We start from the raw sequence: 24,102 nt of genomic DNA on the forward strand, positions 1-24,102 counted from the left end.
TGTTTTTACAAAAATTGTGGCTTTTTTAGTCAATTTAGGCTGATTTGTAGTATTAACTATAGTAAAAAATAATTCGATGGAGAAATTTTCATCTTGCAATTAAAGAAAATCCAAAAGAGGGTTATTTCTCCCCTCCCCATTACTATCCTGTCTTGTGAATAAATGCTAGATGTGGACAGACAGGGCCCCTCAATTTCACTTTTGTTAACTGATACAAAAATCCCTAATGGTTTTTTTGTACCACATTATTTCAGATAAGATAACTTACTGAATTATCACAGGCACACCATAATTGATTTATGCAAGTATCATTGTACAGAAATTAATGAGACCTGTTAAACTATAAAGTAATAACAAAACATATATATCCAAAAAATTTTTATTGATCAATTTATTTTTTATAAATATTACAGTAATTAAAAAATAACATCAAGTATGTGTAACAAATAATTTAGTAATCATTTTTTTATTCATTTATTGTGCCTGTTATAAAACTCTCTTAAAGTATACTGAATTATTCCTATTATGTGTATTTGGTTGGACTTGCGAACAACAAAGCAGGCCAAGAAATGCACGCCGCAATTCACGGGAAGAGCACGCATATATCACAGGATTCAAGCAACTGTTGAAATAACCTAACCAGAACGCAAGATTAAATGGTGTACCTGATAAATTACAAGATGAGCATGCAGCATCTGTAAAAGATTAAAGATTAAGAACAATATTAATTAAATAAGATTTCCTAGAAACAAATCACATTGAAATGAAATTAAATATCTTATGAAGATGTGATTTCATAAATTTCTCATTATACTAGTATATTCAAAAATATAATAATTTACCTATCTCATTAATAAAAAATAATGATATAAGGGTAGTTGAGTTCACTAATAATTTTAATTGGTGGTTTTTTTATATTAGACAATCTGAGAGTAGAAAATCACTTCAGTAAAGGAAGTCATATAATAATAGGCATAATTACAAATAGAATAAAATTCAATTTATTCACAGAGATTTAAAAATATGTTTCTCCAAAAATAATTACTACTTTTGTATGTTTTGCTTTCAATATTATAATTTCAGTAGTCTGATTTTCTAATGACTTGTCCATTAAGGATACTATTCCATTTCATAACTTATTTTTAGAGAGTTAACATAGTAAACTGATTTGTTAAGTAGGACGTGATTGTTTTTATGTTACTCAAGTATTTCATTTCTTTTTTTTTCTTGACTACTGTATTATCTTTATTCTAATATCAATTTATTCTTTCTGATGTAATCACTCTTACAGTGTTTGAATTTTTTTTTTGGTAGAGATAAATAATTCAAGAAGCTTATTTGTGGGAATATGATATGTGTGGAATCTGAACCTAAAATCTTCCAAAAGTAAAGAGATGCTACCATTCTGTCACAGAGATCAAAGTACTTTATTCATTATTTTGATAAACTTAATTAACTGAATACTTAACTCAATACTTTTTGTCATATTAATTTTTCTATTTATCTTTAGTAAGATCTGTACCAAGCTGCATTATCTTCTATAGAAACTGGTAAATTTTTATTGAATTGAATCTAAAACTTTTGCTAGATTCTGAATGCCATATTCAATATTAAAAAATGTTGATTAAGAGTTTTACAGTTGTTATGTCTTCAGATCAGGATACTAAATGAAAAGTAAGACTTCAAAAATCTTGTAGGCTAAACTTAAGTTTGACCATTAGATAAGATTTATTTAGTTATATTGATCATAAGTTATAGTTTGTTAGATTTTTTTTTGATTTTGGCCACTTTAGGACCATGTTCCACCCTTGTTCTTTACTTCTTTCTTCTTTGCTGTTTTCTCTGTTCCTTTTATCTCTTAATTCTCTATGCATGTTGTTCTTTGTGTTGAATTTGTGATAATTTTCATATTTTATTTCTTGCTCTTTTCTTCTGGGAAACCCTCCAACATACTAATTTTGGTTCTAAAGGGTTCTATTTTTCATATCTTTACCTGTTGTAGTTTTAAAATTTAAGTCGTTTTTAATTTCTTTAATCCAGTTTATTTCTGTTTTCCCATAGTTGAAGAAATCAAAAATTTGCTTAGTTAACCTGTTTTTACACATTCTAACAAGGTTGACTAAATAAAGAACAAGTTTTGCTTTTTTCTATATTTTGATATATTTCATTGCTGCTTCTAAAATTAAATGTGTTTCTATTCTTTATGGTACTAATATTTTTCTAAATATTTGTCTTTCCTTCTTTTCTACATTTGTCTTAATGTTTAGGCACTCACATACATAAACTTTCTGTGTTTATGCTGTATTACAAGTTCTGATTTTTAGGTTTTTTAATAAACCCAATTTTCATTAAACCAGTGCTTAATTGTATGTATTAGACTTAATTATTAATTTTTTTATCTCTGTAATCAAACCTCTACAATATAAACTTCTACAAGTCAGATTTCTCTTCTATACTTTATAATTAATACAATAAAATGATTTTATAGAATGTGTCTACAATTTGAAATTATATTTTTATCAACATGCAACTGATGAAAATGTACACTACTAATAAAAAATTAAAACATCCAACAATGAAATGACGTAGTTTTATATCTGGTGTTACTTCAGTATACCTATAAGTAAAACGAAAAAGTTTTTTTTTATAAAGCAATAGTTATTATTATTTAAAATTTTTAACCCAATTTTTTAGCCTAATTAAGTTAATTAGATTGTTTGTAAAGTAAAACAGAATTAGAACTCTTGAAGTAAAACAGAACTTTAATAAATTTTCAAAAACCAAAATAAAATCATATCAGGCACTCTATTGACCTTGGGGTGATAAATCACAACTTAATGTGAAAGAACCACCTAGTTGGTCAATAACATTATGATACAGAAGGCAACAGGAAGCTACTTCAATAAAGAACCAGATGGATATCCTTAAGAAAACATTTTTTAAACCAGGGTGATATGCAATGATCAATATTAAACATGGCACAAAAAAGAAGAAAAGATAAATAAAATATTACTGGAATCTACAATTTTTTCTTTATATAACAAATGAATTTGCTTTTATCATATGTGCTTTAAGTATAATTGATTTAGAAATTGAAATTCAAAACTTTCACTCTCGTCAAAAAGTGACTGAAAAAGACCCTTTGTCAACTATAGGTATTTATAAAACAAAACCAACTAGAAATACAATTTTGATGTAGTTTTTTATAATAGCACTCTAAATAACTCGAAGAAATTTCAAATCATTCAAGTAATTTTTTTTTAATTGCTTAAAAAAAATCTTTTTAACACATTGCTTTATACTGTAATGAATATTTTACAGAATTTATGTAATGTTTCTGAACCCTTAGAACAAAATTAAGTTATGGTACTTTAAAAATGAATTTAATACTGGAACTTTATAAATGGAATATTAGAGGAAATGAAACTTAATATCAAAATAAACAATCTTTTCACTCTTAATGTCCTACCTTTACTCATAATGGAACGTGTAAGTTCAGCTATGGTAGATTCTCTGTACAACCCATCTAAACTGTAACCCAGCAGTGAAAACTTAAACCCTCTGATTTCTTAAACATTTGAAAATCTTTAAGTAATTTCTAAAAAAAATTTGATCAAACCTATTAGTCTTTTATAAGTTTCTATACTGTGAAGTTATTACCTATTAAAAAAATTAATTAATAATAACAGATAAATCATCATATCATCATAATCATTCATTCATTCATTACTTATATATATTATTGGCTTATCTACAATACTTTGTTTCTTTCTTAACTAATTAACTTTATATAGAAACAATATATTTCTGATACTAGTGATGTTTTCATTTTTATTAACGATTTGTTTGTATAAAAGGAACAATAGTTGAAAGTATAATTTTATGATAAGCATTACACTAACACCAATGTATTTTCAATGTATAACTTAAAGTAGGTTATTAAAATTTTTTCATGAGTTTTTATAACTGCCTTCCAAATCTTGGTTCAAGTACAAAACCATTCAACATTTCATTGAGAGTAAGATAATCTAAAAGTTTTTTAATAATCCATGCTATATTATCGAGTTTATAGATCTAATTAATGTAGGTAATTATGATTTAGAAATGAGCAAATCCTTGAAAAGATGTTTGTTTAATAAAAGAGATATTGATTACCTAGAGGAAGAATTATAAAGAATGGAAACCAGCATAGAAGGAATCCACCAACAACAATTGCGAGTGTTTTTGCAGCTTTCTTCTGCCTCTGAAATTTAGCTAGTCGGCCATCTAAACCCTGGAAGATTCTAGATGCATCACTTCCACGAGCAGACATTGGTGTTGCAGGGCTTCCATTTGGGCTAACTCCTGTTATAAGTTTTGTTGGTGAAATTCTTCCCTCCTGTATGAAAAAAGTAATTATTATTTAATTTATTTGATGCTAATTAAATAAAATTTATACTATTTTAACGACAATTATATAAAAAATAGTCAGTTGACTGCAATATCATCTAAACCAGTGTACTGACCATTTCCTACTTTTATTTTTAATCTTAGGAATGCTAATAAATTGTATCCAGAATTTGGATGACAGGGTTATCAAATTTAATACTGTCATAAAAATTTTAAATTAATTTTTTTAAATTTAATAAATGATGATACAAAAAAATTGCATAGTGCTCATCTTATAACCAGTATCAATACTTTCCCTTCATTGCATAATATAATAGGGGCAAAAGTAACAATTATTTTACTATTAATACAATTTAATACTAAAAATTTAAATAATAATCCTTTGGTAAAGAATCTTTTCCAACTTACTACAAAATTTTAAAATTCTTAACTTATCACTATAATATTCAATGATGTTAAAATTTATAAGTAAATTTAAGAAATTTAATTTTATCACTTATTTTGGTGGTGAACACTAACAACTGCTGTGATCAATATCCCCTGAATACCATTAGCAACAGTTATAGCATGCAGAGTTGTTGAACTGCGGCGATCTGTAAAAACCAGTTAATTAAACATAGCTTTGGTTGTAGGTATAACTTATTTTGAGTGCTACTCCCAGGTCATTTCAGTATTTGATAAAAGATTAAAATATAAGGATGTAGGGCATCATTTTGTTAGGAATGTATAGTAAATATTCGAAAAAGTACCTTATAATCTTCATTTCACCAAAAATGAAATTTTCTTGAAAATAGTCTATTAAAACTTGATTTTTAAAAAAGTCACTACAGTGTAAAATATTCATACTATAAAACTAAAAAGAGAGATTTATTTTCAATTACAAAAAAATTAGTATAATACTAACCGTGTTCAGTATTTAGTACAAAAAAAAGAAGTATTTTACATCATGATTTTCTTTCTAAATAACCAGAGATATGCACCCATAATTAGAAAATACCATCAATCTGGATATATCTGTACTTATAAAGCACCTTGTCCGACTGATTCTTGATCCTTGTGAAGTGACTGATTCATTAATGCCCAGCAGAAACTACTAAAGATAAATTATGAAAATTTGTATAAATGTTCTTCTTATGGTGTAAGTGCACACTACGAAAGGATTTTTTTTAAATTCTGTGTTAATAGGGTTAAAATGGAGTAGCAATGAAACTATTTTTTTAATTTCTTGGTAACAAATGACGATATCAACATGGTTTTGGTGGGTGCAATTTTCAAGTTAATATCTAAAAATGAATTTCTAAATTTTTCAAAATTCGACCTTGAAAGGGGTGAAGAATGGTAAAAAAATTTGTACAATGATTGGAAATTTTCCCCATTTCTGACTATACTAAATGAGATACACTAGATTGTGGCTTACAAGTACTCTTCAGATAAATATATAAAACACATTTTTGGGTTATTCGAATTTTGTTTTTTTAAGGTATACAATGGTGAATAGCCCGGTGACTCAAGCAACACAGCCACTGTTACTGTATGCACAATGTAACTAGCTCCAGCTGCCTCTGATTACTTAACTAAAATCATAAAACAATAATAACTAAATTTAAAAAAAGAATGACAAACGAATTATGGTCATCTCCTACTGGTGTTTTTTGGGTAACGCTAAGAACTGGGCAAAATACATTTTTACATGTACATGTACGGGTAACCAGTTATAAGTAATATTTTTAAGATGAAGGCTGACTATTTTGAAACCCACATTCATAGATGGAGTCAAAGTTTCGTGTCCTTTACCAACCAAATTGTTGATCTCAAAAAATCACAATACACTGATATTTTTTATAAACTGAACAGGCTTTAATTTTTATTTATCATTATTATTCTTACAAGCATGAATTTAATGAATACAGCAGGGTCTAATGGGCAGAGCCCTCTGGCTTGACATGAAGGGCAAGCAAAGCAAGGCATGACCGATGGCTAAATATCCCTTGACCACAATGGGAAACGCAAGTAACCACGTCATGCAGACGAAACTGCAATGATAATGTGGTTCAAATGATACACACTGAAAATTACTGTAGAGTTAATTTTACTTTTTTCCAAGAATCAATGAATCCACAGAATGATTGATATAGTATGCTAAAAATGCTTAAGAGGAAAGCTGGGGAAAGCAGAATTTTTTACAAGTAACCGAGATTTTATTAAAAAAAAGTGGTACTTTGTGATTAAACGGAGGCCACCTGCTTTCAGAAGGAAGAATGATGTTTTCAATTTATTTTTTTTAACCTTCAGATTGACCATTAGGCATTCTTCAGAGGATGAGATGAATGATTTGTAGCAGTGTGTGTGAAAATGCCCAGAGATTCGAACCCGGGACCTCCGGATGAAAGGCCAAGATGCTACCACTCATGCTATGGAGGCCGGCTCAAACATTTGATAAGATTATATTAATCTAACCAAACTTAACCTACTCTCCCTTTGCTCAATAACCTTGACTAGTGAGTGAAGCGAGCATAGGTTAAGTTTGATTAAGATATATTTATTTATTATATAAAAAAACTCAAACATGTACACACAGTATAAGCCTTTATTTATATCCTCAACCTTACAGTCGCAGCGTGCTGTTTTAGAATGGCCTCCGTTTAATCAAAAAGTACCAAAAAATTCAACAGATTTTTATTGCTAGCAAAATTTCCTCTAAACTGACTAGTTTGGTATTTATATAAAATATGACTGAAATATAATGTTTTGAAACATTAAAATATTTTAAAATGTTTTTTGACCTTTTTTGAGAAAGCTAATTTAAATGCACTATTTTTATAATTTAACTTGATGGATTTTAACTTAACCATAATTTGATTTCCAATCTATTACTAGATTACAAAAATTGGGTAGAAAAAAACCAGATTACATACACTAGAATATAGCAGCGAGATAGTGATATTGCAAAAATTCTACAATAACACTACATAATTATAAAGAAATTTAATTATCTCATATGTAAAGTAAAAACCACTCTAAGATTACATTTTTAAAGGCAAGTAAATTTTAACCATTCAACTTTAGACCCTTTAATAAAGTTCATCCTCTAAATGTTTAAAATAAGTTAATAAGTTATAAAATAAATTTTAAGCTTTTAACAAATATGTTTGTTTTAACCATTATATTTCTGTACTAGTTGCAATAGATTATCAAACATGTATAGTGTAGTTTCCACTTGGCAGGAGTTGCAGGTAACACCATAATATAAGCACACATCGTAGTAGTAAACAACTATTTATTACACAACATTCTGTTTAATGCTGTAGTGTATAATATTCCATTTAATGGAGTAAAACTTATAAGTTCTTATACAATGCCATATAAGGAATAATAGAAAATCAGGTTAAAGGAATATATTGGGTAAGGGTACAGATTTGCTTTTTAAAATATATCAGTACTTGTAGATCATAAGTGGTTATTTTCACTTTTTATAAGTAAGGAGGTAATTGACTGCTCCTGTATAATTTTTTAACATATATGCAGTTGTGGTTAGAGTTTGTTTCAAAACTGGATATTTTTTATAATATTTATATTTGAAAATCTACATTTGATTCAAAAATTTTTATCTCTACTCCATCCACTTTCTGTTTCAAAACTCTTTCAGCCAATCAGAATTTTCCATCCTGTCTTAAGACCATTGAAAGTGAGATTAAGAGCATTATACTATGTATTTTTATTTCTTATAGTAAGGTAAAAGTTAATTCAGATTTAAATGTAAGAGTATGTAGCAGCTTTTATTTCAGAGTAATTAGCTTTTTAAAGTTACAAAAAAGTTTGAACTCTAGTTCTACATTGCCATGAAAACATTTTCATTAAGTTTTCAATTAAGAAGAAAAAGACATGAGGACAAAAACTTTTGTCAATAAAGAAAATAAAATGCTTATTATTTAGAAATCATTTTTTTAAGTATTTTTTGTTTATTTTCAGTTAATTAAAAACATAAGAAATTTACTGAAAACAAATTAAGAAATTATTTTAAAATATATTTTTTAAAGCGTTACATATTTTTTTATTTGTGTTTACAGTTAATGAATGAATGCATTTTTTAAAACAAATTTTTAAATTCATATAGATAAATGTTGGTTAAAAAGCTACATTTTTATCAATAACACTAATTATGGGAGGTTAAGTACGGTATTAAAATAGAATTACTTGAAAAAACTAGACTTCTCTATTTCATTCTGTAACATTCTCTGTAAATGTTTCTGATTTCTTTAATTATATTTTATTCCATGATATATTTTTTATAAGATTTTATTCTGCAGTTTTTTAGTATTTTCCAAAATTTAGAAAGGATGGGATGTCCACTTTTTATCTCAAGTATTAAAACTGAAAATCTTATATTGTAAGATTTGTAATATTATATTATAAGAGATGTCATAGGATCACTGCCTTTTTCAATATTTTTCCAAATAAAGGATTTAAAAGATGTAAATCACAAAGAATTCATTCCTGTAGCTATCACTTGAGAATGGATACTGAATAAAAAGTTTGATAATTATGTAAAAATTGACAACAATTTACCATCATTTTGAGAAAAAATATATAGAAAAGCCACTAGGACTTACTACATCACAAATGTTGGATTTAAATAGAACCAATATTCTAAGAGTTTTGTGAAGAGTGAAACAATTATGCGATCAATGTCATATTAACTTCACAAATGACAAACAATTGTGAAAAGATTAGAAATTTTTTTTGAAGCTCAACCAAACGCAGACTCTAGAAGTTATTGAGATCAAAAAGATCTTTTCCCTGTTCGATCTTTAATTTATTGGAAGATAGAACCCATTTTAAAAAAAGTTTGAACAAAGCAGTTATTTATTCTTTGTTAATTTTGGGGGCTACAGGGTAGAAATTTACTGCAGGCAAGAAATCTGGAGCACTTGGGCACCATTACCTAATTTAATTTTTTTCTTATGATGGAACATACTGAAAAAAAAAAGGGTTGAATATAATTATATTTCAAGTTCTTTTAATTAAGGGTGCTAAGGACTATGAGCCTTTTGAAAGTTTGGAAGAAATGAACTTCTAATATATGACATTTAATTATTTCGAAATGTATGTTTCTAAATTTTTGTTACATTTTTTGTAGTTTAGGGAGCAGATACTCATTTGAAAAAAAACTAACGGCTTGACTGTTTGTCTAGTTTTATTAATTGAGCAGGGCTATGGGCATGATCTCTTTTGGAGGAGGTACAGGGGATAAATTTTCTTCATATTCTACTTCAGTTTTAATTTTTTTGATGACAGAAAATACAAAAAGGAAAAATCTAAATAACACAGTATTTCAGGGATATAAATGGGGGATAAACTGGAAGGTATGCGATTTGGTAGGTATTACATAATTATATAATCTACGATACTCGGGAATGAGTAATCTTTAAAGCATTTAAAAAATTTTTCATATCAGTAAGTGTTCTTGAGTTATACTGAAAAAATAAAACCCAAATTAAACTGTATTTTTCGTAAAAATGCAATACGATAGGGTTTCGAATAAATGTACAAAATTAAAATCTAATTCTGAGCTTTTGGCTGATTAGGAATTATTTTTAAACAGTGTGGAAGGTGGAGATACATTGTCACACATCGTTTTTAGAGTACTAAATCAGTTACTTCTTAGTACTATTTTCAACAGGTAGAAAAAAATTGTTTCATACACTATACATCTACAGTGAAATAAAATTATGTTATGTTGCATATTATTTATAAAACAACCGTTACCAGAATTGTTACGGGTAAAAAATCAAACATTGAACACTCATCTACATTTTGCACCCGCGCACATACACATTCAGCTTTTACATTTATTTAATTAATAAAATAAACAATGAGTTTTTTTGCAACTTTTGATGGTTAAGCGCGTTTGATTAATAGCAGCCGCCTAAAGAGGAAAAATCCATATGTATAAACATAAAAAATTATGTATGTATTTACAAAATTATATATTTATGTGCAACAGTAATTTAAATCAAACACAAATACTAATTTTAGGTTATGTCAGAGTTAACGTACAACGTTTTCAGTCAACAAGATTTGATCACAGCGATGTCGAAAATGGCAGGTAGTATGAAATGGTCGATTATTATCAGTGCATTCATTATTTAGTGTAGGGTCGATTATTATCAGTGCATTCATTATTTAGTGTAGAGAACTAGGGTGGAAAAAATAACTTTGATGTTGTAAACATAATGCCATGATATGTTTGTTTCTTTTCGAGTTATCTAGCTGTATTATTATTTGTTCGAATAGTAAGTAATAATTGATGTAAGAACAATTGAATTATTATAATAAGTTTTCGTAAGTTTTGTAATATTTTTTCATTTTCTTTTGTCAGCTTTTATATTTTAATTTATTATATAGTTTAAAAGTAATAAATAGCTTCAGTTACAAAGCTGCTTCTGATACATTTTATGCTTTATGATTACAAAGCGTTTTCTGTTTGTGTAGTTCAACCTAGCTACTGATTAAAACACTCGGAAGGCAGTAAACGAGCATATTGTATTGTTTTTCTAGACTTATGTAAAGATAAATATTTTACGTGTTCAACGGGATACTTTTAGGAACTAATGATCTAAAAGCTTATTTCTCGAATGGTAGAATGTATTGCCTATGAAATTTTTATAATTATTCTCCCGTATATTTATTTACATCGGTACCGCTTTAAATACCACTAATAAATTTTAGCAGACAGTTATCTTATTGCAAGGTTTACCATACATCCATAAATTCTGAGATTTTATTTTTTGAGTCTAGGAAGCGGTTCATACCAATTTGGTAAAAATAAAAACCCTTTTAAAATACCCTGTACTTTTTCCTTATGTTATGAAAATGAGGAAGAATTGTGATACTTTGACATTCAAACCGATCTTTTTCATAAAATTTTAGAAAATTCTACCACCCAACTGAACTATATCATCTTCATTCACTAAAGGGCCTTGTCGATTTAGTCACTCTGATCTCCACTTCTCTTTTCAAGTCATATGAACAAAGACTCATCTCTAACATTATTGATGATGGTTGCTCTCGGTCTACCCCTAGGTTTTTTACCCAAAACCTTGCCCTCAAATATATTTGTCAAGAACTGGCCATGTTGTATTACATGCCCTTTCAGTTTTGTTCTTGTTCTTCATATAACAGTCAGCAAGAACCAACTCTCACTCAGTTCTGCCAACACTTGATCCTTTCTTTTCCAATCCACCCAGCTTGTTTTTTCTTCTCCTCCAAATCCACATCTCCATTGCTTCCAGTCTTCTTTCTGCTTTCCCAAGTGTCCATGTTTCACAACCAAAAGTTAGAACGCTCCAGAAATAAGTTTTAGTGAACTGTTTTCTTATTTGCATATTCATATGATTATCAGTTAGTATATTTTTTTATGCTGGAAAGCTCATTTTGCCAGCGCTATTCTTCTTTTTTACTTCTTGGCACATTTATTATCACCAGTGCTGGTACTTCCCAAATAACAAAAACTGTCAACCTTCTCTACAACAGAACCATCTAATTTAATATCAACCTTTGTACCTTCCTTTGCTTTTCCTACGGTCATAATCTTTGTCTTCTACTTATTAATTTTCAGTTTAAGTTTTGTTAGTACTTTAGATAGTGTTTCTAATATAATCTCCATTCTTCTTGCTGATTCCGCCAGTAACAAAATATCATCTGCAAAGTGGATACAGTGTATGAATTTTCTATTAATTCTGATTCCTTTTGTTTTTTCTTTCATTTCTACAGTAGCTTTTTCAATAGACTAATTAAACAGAAATGGTGGCAGTGGGCACCCTTGCCTGACTCCCCTTCTTATTTTGGCCTCTTTCTTTAAGCTGTTGATTTCAAATTCCGTTTTCTGCATTTTATACAGATTCAGAATTAGTCTTCTATCCCTCCAGTCAAGCTCTATTTCGTTCATTGTTTGAAATACCAATTCCCAACCCACCTTGTCAAAGGCTTTTTCTAAGTCTACAAAAGTCAAAAAGCTCTTCCTATTAACCCTAATTCTTCTCTCCAATAACACTCTCAACGCTAGTATTGCCTCACTAGTTCCCTTCCCAGACCTGAAACCGAACTGGTCTTCTCCCAAATTTGCCTCAATTTTCCCTTTTATTCAGCTTTTAACAATGTTTAGCATTAACTTTTGAAGTATGGGATAACAAAGAGATTGTTCTGTAATTGCTGCAATCCATTGCATTTCCCTTCCTAGGATTATTAGAGTTTTGCTATTTATAAAATCTAGCGACGATAGCTAGATCCCTCTACATAGCAATGTTTGATAAGCATATATGAACACTCCTTAGTTGACTCTCGTAATTCTTTTAATATTTCTGGCAGGATGTTATATGTGCCTGTCGCTTTGCCATTATTCACATTATTCAAGGCATTGACAAATTCTTCCGTAGATACAGGTGGTCCCATCATGTCTTTATCCACCCTATTTTCATCTTCCAGGTATTCCCTACTGTTAACAATATTCTTTTATTAGATTTTATCATGGACTTAATACTTGAGTAAGCTCTGTCAGTTTTTTCTCTTTCTAGGTCTTTTTGAATCTCCTCATTTCTGTCTTGCATCCTCTTTTATTTTTCCAGTCTTCATTTTTGAGTAATCATGTTCTTTATTCTTTTATACTTCTCCAGGTCTGTTCCTCTTAACTTGTTTTGCTCTTCTATGAGGCCCAGTATTTCTTTAGTCATCCATGGTTTCCTTGGTTCTAACTTGTTTAGCCCTATTATTTCCTTAGCTGTTACTGTTATAGTTTCTTTCATTCCTTCCCACTGCTGATCAACTCATCTGTCATTATTTTCAGCCTCTTAACTATTTCCTTTTCCTTGAGTTTTCCTATGCACCATTTATGCTGGCTAGTTCTCTTGTATTTCCGAAATCTAATACCACACTTTGCTATCAGAAGGACATGATCACTATCTGTGTCACATCCAGGATACGATTGACTTTTTGGTTTTTATACTTATCCTTATAAGTATATATATAATATAGTATGTATATAATGTAGAATGTAGTCTATCTGGTATCTCCTGCCATCTCTTGTCATTGTCCAAGTATACCTTCTTCTTTTGGGCATTTCAAGGTATGTGTTAGTGACATTCATTCCATACTGTTCACAGAAATGTAGCATTCTTGCACCTCTGGCATTCATCTTTCCTAATTCAAATTTCCCCTCCATTTTTGTTTAGTGCCTTCACCAACTGATGCATTGAAATCACCGACCATAATTAGATTATCCTTGTCCTTAATGAACTTCATTAAATCTTCTATCTGTTCACATATTTGCTCCACTTCTTCATCCTTATTATTATTTGGTAGGTAAGTAGACTATGATAACACACAAATTAACAGGTTGGGCTTTAATTGTGATCATGATTACTCTGTCACTACAGTGATATGTGTTCAAAACATTGTTCTTCAATTTTCCTCTTAAAACTACTGCAACTCCATTTCTTCTTGACCTGGCACCACCACTGTGAATAACTCTGAAATCTTTTGACTGAAAATCTTCGTTTCCTGCCCATCTAGTTTTGCAGATGTCCATTTCTGATTTCTTCATCACTGTCTTAACTTTCTCTAACTTCTCAGATTTTAAAAGTATTCTTACATTTCATGTTCCTATTCTAAAGTGTTCCTTCCGACGTCTATTCTTTGCAGCTTTATCCAAGACATTCTCCCCAGAGATCCAAATGGGGGAATTGAAGCTCCAGAAAATTTTGAATTGGATGCAGCCATATTACTACTTGGAGCACTTTTTTTTTGGGATAATGCAGTGGCAGTGGTTTCCTGTTGCCTTCTGCATCCCCTGCCGTTGACCATGTTATTGGTTCCTCTGCCCTTAGGAACAATTTCTAATCCCTGTGTCAAGGGGTTGCCCCATCCTTACCCACTCATCCAACCTTAACAGACTATTGGCACTAGATAAGGGGAGACTCCTTATACTGGGATTTGTATGGTCATCATAGTCTTGTTGGTATAAACAGGGTGCACTGAGCTTTTGCTTCTCATGAAGGTGAGGTATATTAACATAAAAGATATGAGGTAGATGTATAAAACGTTTACTAATGACATAAGTTATATTTAATTAACTTATTTATACATGAACAACAACTGATACTATAAAATAAAAGGAAATGAAGTTACTTAAAAAAAAAAAAAAAAAAAAAAAAATACCGAAATCGATAAAAGGATTTGGTTGCTGTTTTGTAGTACAGAGGACCTAATTCTTGACCAGTTTTCTCCCCAAGGGATTACAGATGAAGGAAGGAAAAATCTCTTGAAGTTTCACTGATGTGCGACTAATCATTCAATAGTTGTCTTTGGACAAATTTTTATCGACATACTGAAGCGATAAATGTTCTGTAATGACTACATTTGATTCAAAATAAATCTAACACTGCAAATTAATACATGATTTTGTTTTGAATTAAAGTGGAATTTCTGAAATTCTTTAGAATAGCTGAATTTTCTACAATTGCTTTTTTAAAAACTTTTCTTTCTTTATTGACTATTCAATGACGTTAATTTATGGTAAACCTAAAAAAATCTATTTTTTTAGACTCCAATTTTTGGGCTTTGCAACAATTTCTTCAAAAATATTAATGGAATAGTTGTGAAATTTATTTTATCAGTTCAAAAAAAAAACGTATATATATATATAATTTTTTTCTTGTCAAATTTAGTATGAGTGTAAATCTTATATTGCTCAGTTTACAAGTGATTTGTATAAAATTTGCAAGTTGTGGTTCATATTTTCGTATTGTATGGCCTGTTTTAAGTAAGTTATAAAAGTGGTTTTATTGTTGAATATAATTTCTGTATGTAATGTTTTCTTATAACTGTAGGTATATTATATTGTTTTGAAATATTTACGAGGTGTTATGTTAGAACATACATTTTATTTTTTTTACTGATCTTTTCAAAATAATCTAAAGAAATAACTATTCTTTTATCTAAAAACATTGTAACAGCACTATATTGTTTTATATTCGGGTCACTGCAATGGATTGAAGCCACATGTTGGTGCAACTTTCATATAAACATTTATAATCTTTCTTTTTTTCATATGTATTTGGTTGGGAATACGCTGAATCTGAATTAAATGTTTTTAGATTTTTAATATATATATGTTACTAGAGATCAGTTAGCACAAGATCAATTATTACTGCCTGCCTCCGTGTCGCGAATGGTAGCGTCTCGGCCTTTCTCCCGGAGGTCCTTCGAATCCCGGTCAGGCATGGCATTTTTCACACACGCTACGAAGCATTCATCTCATCCTCTGCGGAAAAAATTGCTTAACCCGGAGGTTAAAAAAAGATCAATTATCTCTAGAAACCGTCGGCCTTCAATAATTTCTACAAGCTTAACATAGGATGAGAAATCTGTGATTAAAAAATTAAAACAGTAGGCCAGTTATATCTACAAGTCTAATATAATTTCAATGACATGCTGTTTAACCGAGCCTAAATAACGTGCTAAGATGCTAATGATAGAATATTAGATGCTATAATTATAGAATATTCAAATATTTAATTGTAAACATAACGAAACACCCGGCTTTTAATTTTCAAGTAAATATGCACAAATGTTGCCTAAATTATTAACTAATCATAATTAGGTAACATGCTCGTAATTTTTTAATGATTAAGTAGTAGATGTATTTAGAACCGTATTTCAAAGTTTAGTTATACTGTTGCTGCTTTTGTTGTGTGTTGTATTGAAGTCTATTGTTTGAAGATTTAATACGTGAGAAGATGATTTTTATCTCTCGATTACATTATTTTTGATTAGTTACTGATAAAAGAATCCTGTCCTAATCATACATTTTATATCCTTGTCCTAATTTTTACAGATTTCGTGTTTAAATAAAAATTATAGACGATTAATTATATTTTTTACAGTACATCGTTGTTTCATTAATTACAGGAAGATATTTTTAAATGTAGTACTAATTGACTTTTAATAGCAATTGCACAGAAAATTATTATATACTTTAATTAGTTAATATTTAATAAACTGATTAATTAAATATTTTTAATTAGTTTGTTTAATTAATTTTTTTTAAATTATTAATTATTTTTTTAATAAGTAATTTGCTTATATAGTAGGCTACTCGAAAATCAATATGTATACGAATATAAAAACAGTAGATTTGTTTATTTTCCTTTAAGTGGGGAGTGTAATGGGAAACTAATGCCATTATTACGTAATCTCTTGAGATGGGAATAAATACTAATTAGTAATTAATTAATTTAAAATCAGTTATACTTATTCAACTTTTTTTTTACTTTGCTTATTAGTAGTATTAAAAAATAACTGTAAGTAAATTTAGTTTAATGATGAACAGAGTGATTCCAAATTGCCCAGCAATCTCTCGGGAGATGATTCTATAGCCAAAAATAAGAAAAACGTTCACATAAACATAGGCCGTAAAACAGTTCATTAGCGAGTTTCGGCTCGCGAAACATTTAGCCCTGCTTTCTGCTTCCTCTGTGAAATTACTATAATTCTTCGAGTACAAATAAAGGGATAAATTTGGTGCTTCTAATGGTTTTTGATCTAAGAAATTTAATAAAATTGGTCCCAGACTCTATCTCACTTAGGTTTTAAAAAAAACGGGGTAAAACAAGAAAAGTTTTGTCGGAAAATACACCTTTTTAAGGAATAAAATAACTTTGTTAATTTACCAATAAACAAATAATAATTTCTAGTTAAGGTTGTAAAGAATTTAATTCTGAGAAAATTGATGTGAATACTTTTTATTAATATAAACTTCAAGATTAAAATCAACGAAAAGTTCAACTTTAATTAGAAATAAAACGTACAAAGTGGATCGCAAAAGTGATACGATTTTAAACAGAACAATTTTTATCAATGTTTGAATAACATAATGTAAATGAAAAATAAAAACTTATCAATAACCGTCAAAAATGAATAAAAGATAGATTTAAAAAAATAAAAATATAACAAAAATTTTGTTTTTTTCGAAAACGTTTTCGTGTTTTCCTCGTTTTTTTAAAACCTAAGTGAGATAGAGGTCTGGGATCACTTTTATTTAATTTCTTAGATAAAAACCATAAGGTAGCACCAAAATGTTTTGCGAGCTGAAACTCGCTAACGTACCGTTTTCTGGCCTATGTTTATATGAATATTTTTCTTATTTTTGGTTATAGAATCATCTCCCGACAGATTGCCGTTCAATTTTCAATCATTCTGTATATTTAAAGATATTAAGATAAATTTATTATTCTTTTTATTAAAATTTGTATCAACCAACCTTTTATATTTAAATAGTTAAAAAAAAAGTTTCTCTTTCAGAACGTAGAGGTTTTTTGGTAGTCTTTTCATTCCGTATTGGTATTTTTTTAAATTATTTACTACCGAAAGGCGCATAACTTTTATAATTACAATAATTAATTATTTTATTATTATAATTTTACATTTTAGTTTATTTCTTTCTCTTTTCCACTCAGTATTTTATTTTCATTATTCAGTACATGAATAATACTTTTTTCTTTAATTTCGTTATCATTATTTTATGTGCTGCTCTTAAGTAGGTCTTTGAATTGGCATTTCAAAATTTATTGTTGTTTCGAGATTACAGTTTTAATTCTTTATAAGTTCTGGTATCTTTTGCATTACCTGTTTTCCTTTGTCTTCCAGTATTTGGTTTCCCGGTAGTTAGAATATATTTGTAATTTGTACTACAACCAAAAGGAAAGTATGGTAATCATACAAAATATATAATTTCAATTGCTTTTTTTCTTGATTCAGGGAGTCAAAATTTAACAACCTGAGTCAATAAATTTTGAAAATTGCAAAAGGGGAAATTAATTTTCTTAGTGCACTCGTACGTGTGATTATTTGTTGTCTGCTTCAATTAATAATTCGAGATTGTCTGCATCAAAAATTTTGAAATTTGACATAGTAACTTATATATATATCGTGCTTTGAAATTTTGATGCGATTAAAAATAGAATTTGGGATCTCAGAGGGTGAAAAGATTAAAGGTTGTACCTCTAACAAAGGGCTGGGGCTGGGTTTAATATATATTTTATTTCTAAGAGTTCTGAGCTTTTTTAAAAAAAGTGAAAATGATCGGTTTTTCCCAAAATGATAGGTTTTTTTTTTGTTTAACCTCCGGAATCACCGTTAGGTGTTGCTTCAGAAGATAAGATGGATGATTTTTAGCGTGTGTGAAAATGCCATGCCTGATCGGGATTCAAAGCCGGGACCTCCGGATAAAAGGCCGAGACGCTACCACTCAGCCACGGAGGCCGGCAACCCAAAATGATCTTAAAAAAAAAACTTGTTTAATGAACTTTTTAACACTTGGTCCAGATTTATTGTTTTTCGTTCAAACTTATTCACAATCATTATAAAATTTTGTCGTCATTACATTTTGGAATTTGGGTTTCAAAACGGTAAATTATTGAAACGGGTTAAATTTAGACTTCAAGTATTTTTATATTTAGACTACTAAAAATTCAACAATTTTAAACTCTGCGCGTGCGCTTAAATTTAAATGTAATACGATTGTTTTGCTGGTAGAGGTGAATTGATGCAGGCGATGGAGTTACTGCCGATGCGCTTGCGCACTATCTACAGAGTTCACGAACCTGTAGCGACAGGCACGAAACGTTCCGTAACTACGTTTTTCTGTCTAAATGTGTGTTGTAACTTGAGTTGTTACTACAAATTTTATGATTATGTAAACAAGTACTGCTTTTTTTAGTGTTGGAAAGAATGAAATGAGGTTTGGAATGCGTTTTTTATTCATCGGGTAAGATATTCCTTATTGGTAACATAAATTAATGCTGTATTTGTTTTTTTAATCCGTACTTTTCTCGTTTCACGATACCGATCAAGTGGTTTTACTTTGTATTGCCAAATCTACGTAATCATAACTTAAGAACAGATGTCATCAAGTAAGGTTAATTTTTAAAGCTAATGTTAAGAAATATTTTTATTTATGAAATTTTAATATTTTATGGTGGGTTATATCAGAATAATTTTGTAGTATAAAAATCTAAAATTTGTAACGCTAAGATCTGTAATGAATGAGACTATGTATAATATGAAAAATGTATTTAATTTGGAATAATTGCTAGTTTTTTGTATTAAAATGTGATACTGCAGACCTCCGTGGCTGAGTAGGTAGCTTATCGGCATTTGGTGCGTAAGTCCCGAATTCGAATCACGGTCAGGCATGACATCTTTTCATACGCTGCCAATCTTTACCGGGCTAACGATCATAGTTGTTGATGGTAAAACAAAGTAATATTTACTATTTTTTTTTTTTTTGTCTTCAGTCATTTGAATAGTTTGAAATAGTTTGAATAGTTCTCCATGATTCCCAATCTAGTGCTAGACGTTTCATTTGGTACACCTCCTACATCCTACATCCTAACAATTTGTTTTACATATTCCAAACGTATATTTACTATAAATTATTATTATTGTAATAATAATAATAGTGTATTTGTAATAATAGTGTGTCTTTATGATTTTTACTTCCTTGTATGAAGTAAAGGAAGTATTGTGATCGGGAAAAATTAGAATTTCAGATTTCAACGGAAATATCAATTTTGACCACCCCTGAATTCATTTTGACTAGTTTCGGCGTTACGTCTACGTACGTACGTATCTCGCATAACTCAAAAACGATTAACCTACATTTATTATTTTGGTTGTTGAAATTTTGGATTTAGGACTGTTGTAACATCTAGTTGTGCACCTCCCCTTTTGATTGCAATCGACTGAACCAAAAGTGTCCAAAAAAGCCCAAAATCCAAAAGAAGTTGGATTTTGGACTTTTTCTTAACTGCAGTAATAAACTCTTATTGAGAGCTTTTCAACGATATATCATCATAAGTGGTACTTATTTTCATTGGTTCCAGAGTTATAGCCAAATAAAAATTTAATAATGAAATATTTTTATCTTGCAAGGGGAAGGAACATCGGTTCAAATCAGACATAATCTCCTTTTTTTAACTTTTTTTTAAATTTATATATATATTGATTTATTAATAATTATTAATTTCTGATTGTAAGTGTGAAGCGACGCATCTGGTATATGCGTCGCTTCACATCCAAAACGCATAATATGTCTACTCGGTTCTGTTGGAGTTAAAAAAACCAACTCCAATGATTGTTTGGATTCCTATAAACTATTCCGTTTTGTTCCCTTTTTTATCTAGTTAATGGTTAGTGTCTTCATTTTTATAATGCTTATTCTTAGAAATATTTAAAATGAATACAATATTCCAATCATTTTATTTAAAGTAAATAAGTCAAGCGAAGAAAGATAAAGTTAAATAAATAAAATTCATTAAATCGTGAAGAAAATATTAATAGATTAAAATTAAATGATTTACAGACATTAAAACTTTTCAGAGTACTGTTTTATTTATAGTTGTCTCGTTGTGTTTTTCTGATAAGTTTGAAGGTTAATAACTTCCTTCATAATTAGGGTAAAATATTGTCTTATTTTATTTTCGATTACCTTACATAAACCTATAAAATTTCATTTCATTTCCAAAAGAATTTAAAAAACTAAAGAAAACGAAAATACAAGTATTTAAATTTAAAAAAGAATATATATTTATTACCGAATTATTTATGAATCGAAATAAATGACTATGAATCGAAATAAATGACTATTATTTATGAATCGAAATAAATGACTAATAAATAAATGATTATGAATAAATAAATTATGACTGAATTATTTATTACTCGAAAATAAAATATCCGAAACTGAGAATACGTCCGAATTGGTTATGCCATCGAAGATTATTTTCAAGGCAGTTAATATTATATATTTTTTATTAATTTTGTGTACATCCGTGTTAGGTTAAAAACGTACACCAAAAAAAGATACTTTTTTTTAGTCTTCCCTCATTATTTTATTGATAAATAACAGTAAAAATAAGGAATTGTGTGTGCCTGTTAAACAAAAAAAAAGAAAGAAACTATGTTAAGAAATTCTAGATTTTTACCTTTATTTTTAAAAAAATTATTAAACTTCAAATACATTAGCAGTAATACTACAAAAATTGAATGTTCGTCTTAGAAGAAAATGCTTGTCAGTAAAGAATTATTTTTTATGAACGATTGAATTTTATACTACACTGCATCTCTTTATATGCTTTAAATAAAACTGCATTAAGCAAATTTTGTAACATATACAACTCAATTCACTCATATAACCTAAATTAAAAATATGAATATGTCATGCAATCTTAATCCTTGTATCTTGTCGGTTGATTTGAAATGAACTGAAGTATAAAATGAAATCGATAATGTTTGCATTGAAAAATAATTTTAAATAGCTCTTTTTTTTAGGTTTATTTGGTTAATTTTGCTACAAAATGATTTAAAGCATTTAAAAGATTTAGTGGGTATGTTATTTTTTAAATTTCCAAAACTGGAAATTGATAATTTTGTTGTGATATCGTTCAGTGTCGGTTGTATCTCCTGGCTGAGTAGGGGAAGACATTAAAACGGAATGTTTAATGAATAAGGCAATTATAAAAACTTAATTTCGCTTCTCCTTTTTTGTCGAATACTTGTTAGTTTACAAAAAAATCCCTTTCGGCATGCCGGAAAGCGGTGTTAGATTTCACCAGTGCTAAGTAAGGGATAAAAAAGATTTCAACCTTAAAGTTAAAAAAAACTTCAAATTTACTCAATACGACAGTGGTTGCATGTGAAAAAAAGTTTAAGATGTTTAGCATACGACAAGCCCCATCTGACAATTCCAGCAACATTTTGGTCATCCCTTGCTATAAGGTTTGGTCATATCAAAAATTGTTTCAAACAAAAGTTTTAGGTAATGTTTAGAGACTAACGACCACTTTAAACCGATTTGATACTGTGCCTATTAAGGGGCGTGTGATATTTTTTGTCTTTGAAACCCCATTTTTTTTCCACCCCCTAGGCCAATGGTTGGTAATACCAAAAAACTTTAATCATATAAGTTTTAGGCCCGTATCCAAAATATAATGGTATTTTAAACAAATTCGATATTTTACTTAAGAAAGTTATAGCAATATTCTGTTTTTACGAAAAAGCCCCCTCATTTTCACCCCTGGGGTCCAGGGGTCCTTTCATTCTTGTTCTGGATTCGAATCCAAATCGTGCTTTACTGTTCAGTTATTCCGTACCTTATTTCTTCCGCACCTTAATCTTACGTTGCCGAATGAACTATAAAACAAAAATATTTTGGAGTTATCCTTCTTCCTAATTAATTTTACATAGATTTATTAAAATGTGATTTATTTAAAAAAAGGATATTTTTGTTAAAAGTAAAGAAACTTTAGCAATCTAGTTATGTTAATACATCGTTTTCGGAAGTTACGTAACAATGGATATTGTTTTAATAACAATATCAATTTAATACCAATTTAATATTGGTGGCGATTGTGCTTTAATGTCAAATGTTGTTCTCCAGCTTGTTAACGTCAGAGTGGACAGTCGTCTTTAAAAATACTATCGAAACTCTTAAGTTCTTAAACTCTTAAATTCACTTCAAAAGAAAAATGTTTACTTGACTTGAAATTATTTTTCCTTGCATTATTATTATTATCTCTTTCAAACGAAGAGGTTACGTGGGTCATGCAGAATTGGGAACAAATGAAAAGGGGGCTAAAATAGTTCATTTAATTATTACCTTAGATTACATATCCTTTTTTTCTTTCTTTTTCCTGTTTAGCCTCCGGTAATTACCGTTCAGATAATACTTCAGAGGATGAATGAGGATGATATGTATGAGTGTAAATGAAGTGTAGTCTTCTATAATCTCAGTTCGACCATTCCTGAGATGTGTGGTTAATTGAAACCCAACCACCAAAGAACACCGGTATCCACGATCTAGTATTCAAATAACATATCCAAATTCTCACTTTATATATTTAAATACGCTAAAATGTTTTATTTTTTCTTTAAAAAAAAAAAAAAACTGAAAGAACTTTGTTTATCCTATTTTTATTTTTGAATGTACAGAACATTCAAAAAGGCTATGCACAGACATATAAGGCTATATGTACAGACATATAGCCTTATACTGAATTTTTAAAAAAATCTTATTGAAATGTGTGATCTATTAACCTGTATGTCTTCTTAATGAAATTTAACTTTTATTTAAAATTTGGTGAAAATATAACAACATATTTTGTTTATTTTCTTTTATTAATTATTATTGAGACGGAAATATGTTTGAATTCACTTAAAAGGCTAGTAATAAAATGATGCACGTAATATGTATACTCTTGATTTAAACTATGTAGAATAATTTTGTTTAAAAAAGGTCTTTTCATATATTACTTATTTCATTCGAACTTATTACTTTGAATCATTAGAATTTTCATTTGCTAATGGTTTTTATTTATAATACACAAACAATTCTTTAAAAATTATTTATTGGCTTTAAAAATCATTTACGTTAATTTGTAATTATAATGAAAGGACTTAGACTCTTTTTAGTTTACACAGAAAACCCATTTCACTTGTGTGAGTGTACAATAATATTTATATTATAAGAATTCGAAATTTTGTCAGTTTTTCAGAGGAGAAACACAGAGCAGCATCAGCTCTTGCCTTTCTTAGTGACAGCTTCAATCTGACTACGAGAGTTATTGGATGTGTATAAAAAAAAATTAAAGCTACAGTGAT

At 29.0% G+C, this 24,102-nt stretch overlaps 1 protein-coding gene across 1 annotated transcript; it reads right to left on the reverse strand.

The window, feature by feature from the left end:
• Positions 1-399: 399 nt before the first annotated feature.
• On the reverse strand, positions 400-10,436 carry LOC142325142 (alpha-1D adrenergic receptor-like). The gene is made up of 3 exons (XM_075366522.1): positions 10,156-10,436; positions 4,156-4,378; positions 400-695 (listed from the first exon to the last, which is right to left on the reverse strand). The coding sequence occupies exons 1-3, from the start codon at positions 10,183-10,185 to the stop codon at positions 487-489; spliced, it is 462 nt and encodes a 153-aa protein (XP_075222637.1). The 5' UTR covers positions 10,186-10,436; the 3' UTR covers positions 400-486.
• Positions 10,437-24,102: the final 13,666 nt, after the last annotated feature.

This window comes from Lycorma delicatula, chromosome 5, assembly GCF_047948215.1.
Source record: "Lycorma delicatula isolate Av1 chromosome 5, ASM4794821v1, whole genome shotgun sequence".
Classification (NCBI taxonomy): Eukaryota; Metazoa; Arthropoda; class Insecta; order Hemiptera; family Fulgoridae; genus Lycorma; species Lycorma delicatula.